We start from the raw sequence: 7,052 nt of genomic DNA on the forward strand, positions 1-7,052 counted from the left end.
CCCCCGTATCTCAGTCTATATTTGCTCTACATAGACATATTATATCATTTTGAAATCAGGATGATCTCGGGATTGAAAATCTGCCCCTCATTTGGTTCTTGAACATCCAGCATTGAGATCTGATTTAAAAGCATTTGGATTACTATTTCTAGCAGGTAAAGCTTGTCTAATTCACGCCATCTTGCTTGGCGTTTGTTAGATGACGCTAGAAATCAAGGGGGAAATAAATGACATTTGCATTGTTACTTTTACGTCGAGATAAGAACTTTGGGACAAATTAGCCAACAGTTGGAATTCAACTTGAGACTGGAACAATACAATAGAGAGCCAAATGGCATTTACAGAATTAATTCTCATTCGTCCTTCACCTTTGATCAAACACCAACGGGGGATATAGTCATTACAGACGTATTATATTTATGAATTTCTATTGCAAGATTCCTGATGTGAAGTCGTGTGTTGAAACAGATATTGTTGTATTTCGAGATGATAATTTTTTGTTTGTTTGTTTGTCAAGTGAACCCACGCACTAGACAGGGTTCATGGAGTAAATAAAATCATAATATAAACAATTAAATATAAGAAATAATAATTTCTTAAAGTATGTGTTAATCCACATGTTCCCAGACTTTGTGGACACCCTATATATTCATTATTCACTCGTTTATTACTGTTCTTATTCTAACTCATGTTCCGGAAATCTTTCGTCACACATCTGTGACCTCTTCAGCGACACTTTCCGTCTTCGTGTGTGTCCTTACTTCACTGTCCTTCTATGATGTGTATCCTTATATGCGCATGCGTTTGCGTCTGTGTTTGTGAGTATGTGTACATATGTGTGTTTGTGTGTTTGTGTGATTGTTCTTAATAGCTCTACGACCTTCCTCTCACCCCCTCCCCCGTTGTCGTTGCTGCTGTCTTAGGACCCAAAATTTGGTACGGTTTCTGTATCTCTCTGTGTTTGTGTGTTCGCTCACGCTGCGCCCATCGTGGTTGTTGTTGCTCTTGTTATTGCCATCGTTGTCACTGCTGTTGCTATTGTTGTTATTCGTGTTCTTGATAGTGTTGTGGCCGTCTGTGGAGTTATTGTATGTGTGTTTGTGTGTGTATATAGGTTCGCTTCCTATGTTGGTTGCATCCCTGCCTTTATATCGATTTTTTTATTCATTCATTTATTTAAAAAAAGATCTATATAAAAGGAAGGGACACAAACAACATAGAAAGCGAACTTCTATACACACACGAATAACAACGACAACAGCAGAAGTGCCAACGATGGCAATAGCAACAACAATAATGATGGCAGCGGCGTGGGCGAACACAAACACAGAGAAGTACAGGAACTGTACCGAATTTCGGGTCCTAGGATAGCAGCAACGACAACGGGGGAGGGGATGGGGTCGATCATAGAGAAGGTCATAGAGCGATTAAGAACAATGACACACACACACACATACACACACACAAACAAACAAACATACACACACACACAAACACACATACATGGACGCAAACGCATGTGCATATAAGGATACACACCACAGAAGAACAGAATGAAATAAGTGGAGCAAAAGCACACACGAAGACGGAAAGTGTCGCTGAAGAGGTCACAGATGTGTGGCGAAAGATTTCCAGACAATGGACATAAGTTAGAATAAGAACAGTAATAAACGAGTGAAGAACGAATATATAGTGCGTGTATTTATTTGGCAAAAAAAAAAAGACCATCCCTGAATACAACAATAGACATATTATAGTCATGCTATTTAGTTCTCTTTAGTTTTGGGCTGCAGGCCCAATTAGACCTCGACACGGAGTGCGGCTTTTAAGCAAGTATATATATAAATAAATATATATACATGTGTGTGTGTGCGTGTACGCGCATGTGTGTAGTTTTATTTAAAAAAAGCATACGTACATGCACACAGTGCAAGAAGTATACAGGAGACATAAACATAGTTAATATACTGCAGAACATGTCCTTCATCAGGTGTCGAGTGGAAATGACAATAGCTTCGTCAATTTCCGTCTGTAGTATTCCGTCCAGCAGTACCAAAAGGCATTTATCTTTTAACATAGAAGGTTCGCATCCTTTTGGGTCTTACCGCAGCAAGTTTATCTCTACACATTTTTCTGTCATACACGCCCTCACCAAACGAAATATGGGACAGTGGCGTTGCTAGAGAGTATGCTGCTCAGAAAAGCCCTTGAGTTCGCTGGCCCTGGTCTCGTCCCCGATACCGGCTTATACAGCAGACCCAAAAGTGTTCCCTGAGGCGGTTCGCCCCTCGATTTCCACCTAGCTACGCTACTGATCTAGTGTAGCTTAACCATTGCATTCAGATTCCGCCTATTTCATTATATATTTAAGATTTTAGAAATAGATAATGTAAATGATATAAAGAAAACTCACCTGACAAAATATTTCATATGAATTGCATATTTTAGTTTTTGATAGAGCATCTAAAGATCTGGTTTTTCTTGTCTGAATTGTATGCTCTATTTGTTTCTGTGTTATGTACATGATTAAATTTTCACATTCATCTGTTTTCTTTGTATCTCTTTTCACGGAGTTGGGGACATGGGATTCTTTTTCACAGAACATTATGAATCAGAAAAGTTGCTTATACTTGTTTCTTATTTCTTTATTGCCCACAAGGGGCTAAACACAGAGGGGACACACAAAGGTATTAAGTCGATTACATCGACTCCAGTGCGTAACTGGTACTTAATTTATCGACCCCGAAAGGATGAAAGGCAAAGTCGACCTCGGCGGAATTTGAACTCAGAACGTAACGGCAGACGAAATACCGCTAAGCATTTCGTCTGGCGTGCTAACGTTTCTGCCAGCTCGCCGCCTTAAAGTTGCTTATACTTGTTTCTACTTTCTATTTGTTTAATCTGTTTCTGTCAGCCTGGAGGTTACGCTGATGGTTTTATGAGAGGTGTATTCAGCGACAGTATTATCCTCACTTAGACGTTGGTAGCGGTTTGTTACAGCAGGAACAATGGATTTGTAGCTCGTATTGGCACTGTTTCTATCAAGGTTCATTTGAAGCAACACTGCTTTTGTACGAAGAGTAATGAATTCGTTTTACGAAACAATTTAAGATCTGCATGTCACTTTCGTACACTCGATCACCATCAATATATGACTCTTATGTTTGTAATTTCAATCATTTTTATTGGCAAAACGAAATGAATTAAAAGCATGAGAAACATGTTGAGATCAGCCGATGTAACCGTATCGTTCCAGTCTGGTAAGTATTTGCACAAAGGTGTCTATCAAATGCAAATACATAAGAAGGTAAAAGAGGACTGTTCACATGACATAAGAAGCAAAGGAATGGCCGCGTTTCATCTCGAAGTTTTCGACTCTATATAAAAAAAAGAAAAGAAATAAAGTAATAAGATGAAACAATAATCGTTTTATAATGTTGGCTTTTATCATTGACTAGCAGTATAGCCCGGCTTTGCCCGGGATTAAGTTAGGATTATTAAGCTAATCAAGTTCTTTATTTCAAACGAAACTAAGTAACATCGACGTCAAATTTGGGTAGAATCAGTGTCGCGACGGGAGCGCATGGGTTGGGAGTTTGATCGGCAGAGGTGATCAGGTTACCCATGCCAGCCCTTTGAAAACACACTCCCCATCAGCTAACCCCTCTTTGCTCATGGGTTGGGACCCTTCCAGCAAGGAAAATAGAATGCCCAAAAGGGCTCCCGATTCTCTGTGTCAGAAGCGGTTATGTTCAGATCACAACTAAGTCTTAAGTATATGTGTGTATGTATATATATATATATAGATATATATGGGCAACACACACACACGCACGTACGTACACCAATTGTATACATATCTTTTTGTACGCATATATGTTCGTATGTGTGTGTGTGTGTTGGTGTGTTGCCCGTATATCAACAAAACACTTTTTTCCTCGGTGGAAAAAAAACACAAAAGTTTTAACAAAAACTTACTCGTCGCTAGAAGGGGACTTAACTCCTGTTGTAAACAATGGTGGATTTCTCCGACTTGAAAATTGTTAAAAGTTTTGGTTGAAAATTTATTTTTACTGCTATTCACTGGTACCTCTGGGGAAAATAAGTTGACGAAAATACAGCTAGGGTCATGACAAATGTCCTCCTAAAATTGGAGCGACATGCGTGCTAATTTGTGGACGTGCATAAATTACATTCACGTACACACACACACACACACACACATCTTGCCTGTTATATATACAGATTACGGTACAGTGAAGTATGTGAGTTTAGATAAATTTGAATGCTGGTGTAATAAGAAGAACCTGACGTTTCAGAATTGACTTCTTGTCTGAGAGAGAGAGAGAGAGAGAGAGAGAGAGAGAGAGAGAGAGAGAAGAGGAAAGTGAGGGAGAGAGAGAGAGAGAACACCAAGCACACCGGACTTTTCCCAACTGTTTCTCCACTCTGCGGGTGAATGCTTAGAGTAGTTCCAATCTCCCTGACCATTTTCATCTCCCACTTTTTGACAATTTTTCTTGGGAAGAGTACTTTCTTCTACACCCTCATTTTCCTTTCTAAGTAGAACCTGAGAAAATCGACGAGGGCTTGATCAAAGAGGAGGGTGCCTATTCTCAATCCTTTCAATCTCATTCACCACACGGCCTCCGCTTTCTTAAAAGTGCATTAGTCCTACGCGTTGCAACAGCTTTCGGCATGACTTCACAAGCCAGCAATAATAATTGGACACTGCATGAATGTATGCAATACAATTTCCTCGCTCTGCACGCATCTCGGACAGTCCAGAATAGCAGTTCTTCCCTATCAGAGTAGAGTTTATCTCAAATCGGTAGTGCCACTCAGTAGCAATACCTGACCAAGCTTGAAGACAGCAGCCAAGTATTGATGCTCGATCCTATCGAACATTTTCAACTGATCTAAATTGATCAGAGTCCCACACATACCGGATTCTTAACTCGCCCTTACTATGATGCATCACGTGAGATATTGTGGATAGTTCTGTTTGGTATGGGACATGTACCTCACCTATCAGAGTATCAACAAGTGCCAGCGTCTTAGCTAACGCATTGGACAAAATCTTCATCACTGAATTTAGCAGTCATGGGCCTGAAGAAAAAGAAGAAGAAGAAGAAGAAGAAGAAGAAGAAGAAGAAGAAGAAGAAGAAGAAGAAGAAGAAGAAGAAGAAGAAGCAGCAGCAGCAGCAGCAATGGGATCTTGGAAGAAAAGGAAAGTGTGTGCCTTCAATTTTTTCAGTCGCTTCACTTGCGTCCACCATATAATTTCTTTCGTCATAACCTCCAGTCTGGATAAAAGTGCCTACCCCTTTTTCAGTGAAAGGAAAGCGCTGGTATGCTCTTCAACAGTAACTTTGACAAAAGCACAATCCATCCTATCCGCAACAGCAGTTGTTCGACGAAACACTGCAAAATTAGTAATGCTTAGAAACTGAACGAAGACGTGCGGAGCAGTTTTATCGATCTGCACACATCTCAGGCAGGCCTGTCCGTCGAAACTGCTGCGTGTGCAGAGTTTATTCCGAACGAGCAATCAACCGTTTGTAGCACAGTCAGGTTAAGGATCTCCAAAAGATAGCCATAAACCCATCCCGAGTTGAAAGTCTTCAAGAAAATAGCAGCTAGTTGATTTTCATCGACACAGTTTGCTCGAGAACGTCACCACTGACCCCGCCATCACTAGTTCTCAAATATCGTACTATCTTAACCTTGACAATAATAATAAAAAAAGAAAAAAAAGAGAGTGTTAAAAAGTGGTACACAGACATCTCCGCCCTCACTCATTTACCTGAAGAAAGTTGGCGCATAGAATATGTATGTATGTATGTATGTATGTGTGTGGGGGGTGTTGTATGTATGTATATCTGAAGATGTGTGCGTATGTATGTTTGTGTGAGAGAGTGAGAAAAAGAGAGAACGAGAGAGAAAGAGCGAGGAGGGAAAGAGAAAAAGAGAGGGGGCAAAATAGCGTGCGTAAGATGTTTATAATTTAGTAAGAGAACGTGGCACAGTGCCATAGCTTACGTAAACATACTAGTGGGGTTTTACTAGTATGCATGTATGTATGTATGTATGTATGTATGCATGCATGTACGTACGTATGCAAGTACGTACGTATGTATATATGTATGCATGTACGTATGTATGTACGTACGTATGTCTGTATGTATGTATACGTGTGTATCTAGGTGTGCACGCACAAGACTAACCAAATATGGGTTTTCAAATTTATCTAACATGTTAGACTCAAGTTTTATATCGATATCTTATACGCACACGCACACACGCATGCACACACACACACACACTTTCTCTCTCTCATACACGTGCTTTCATGCAGACACTGATTCACATATCCCAAACAATATACACATGGACTCACACATGTATACATGAATGTATAAATATATATATATATATATATATATACATATACACAAATTACACATCTAATCTCAAATACTTGTGCACATAAGCACGCACACACATACACATACACTCACATACACGCTGTGACAAACACATACACACATACACACACGCACCACGCACATACAAATGTTTCAAACCTGTTATTAACGTCTAAAAGAAAGTCATAAAAAAAATAATAATAAATGGATCAAATGAAGGACAATGAACTTGAGTGATGGTGATGATTAATAAGCTAACTCACGAGCAAACACTGTCGTTCATTATCACTGTTTTTGTTGTACTTGTAGTCTTGATGTATCACTCGAATACCGACTGATACTAAATACAAAGTCCGCAGTTACAGTTGTTTCTCGATTCATTCGTCAGCATTCGGTTGTTAAACGCGCTCTTTTTTTCTTCCTTTTTTTCTTTATTTCTTTCTCTCATTCTTCATTTAATTCTTTCTTTCTTTCTTTCTTTCTTTCTTTCTTTCTTTCTTTCTTTCTTTCTTTCTTTCTTTCTTTCTTTCTTTTTTTTCATTCTTTCTTTCTTTCTTTCTTTCTGTCTTTCTCTTTTGATGTGATAACGTTCGCAGTAATACTATGAGCGAAATAAAAAGGCAC

At 39.3% G+C, this 7,052-nt stretch overlaps 1 protein-coding gene across 2 annotated transcripts in view; it reads right to left on the reverse strand.

The window, feature by feature from the left end:
* Positions 1 to 6,958, reverse strand: part of LOC106882151 (methylenetetrahydrofolate reductase (NADPH)) — a 79,407-nt gene extending 72,449 nt beyond the window's left edge. Inside the window, exons 1-2 of one of the 2 annotated variants that reach the window (XR_008263690.1) lie at positions 6,692 to 6,958; positions 2,414 to 3,377 (exon numbers count right to left, since the gene is read on the reverse strand). Coding sequence is in view for 1 of the 2 variants with exons in the window: in XM_052966266.1 (XP_052822226.1) it covers positions 2,414 to 2,605 (192 nt within the window). In the remaining variant the exon portion in view is untranslated. The remainder of the gene's footprint in view (positions 1 to 2,413; positions 3,378 to 6,691) is intronic. The other variant, XM_052966266.1, reaches the window with a different exon arrangement.
* Positions 6,959 to 7,052: the final 94 nt, after the last annotated feature.

This window comes from Octopus bimaculoides, chromosome 3 (assembly GCF_001194135.2).
Source record: "Octopus bimaculoides isolate UCB-OBI-ISO-001 chromosome 3, ASM119413v2, whole genome shotgun sequence".
NCBI lineage: Eukaryota > Metazoa > Mollusca > Cephalopoda > Octopoda > Octopodidae > Octopus > Octopus bimaculoides.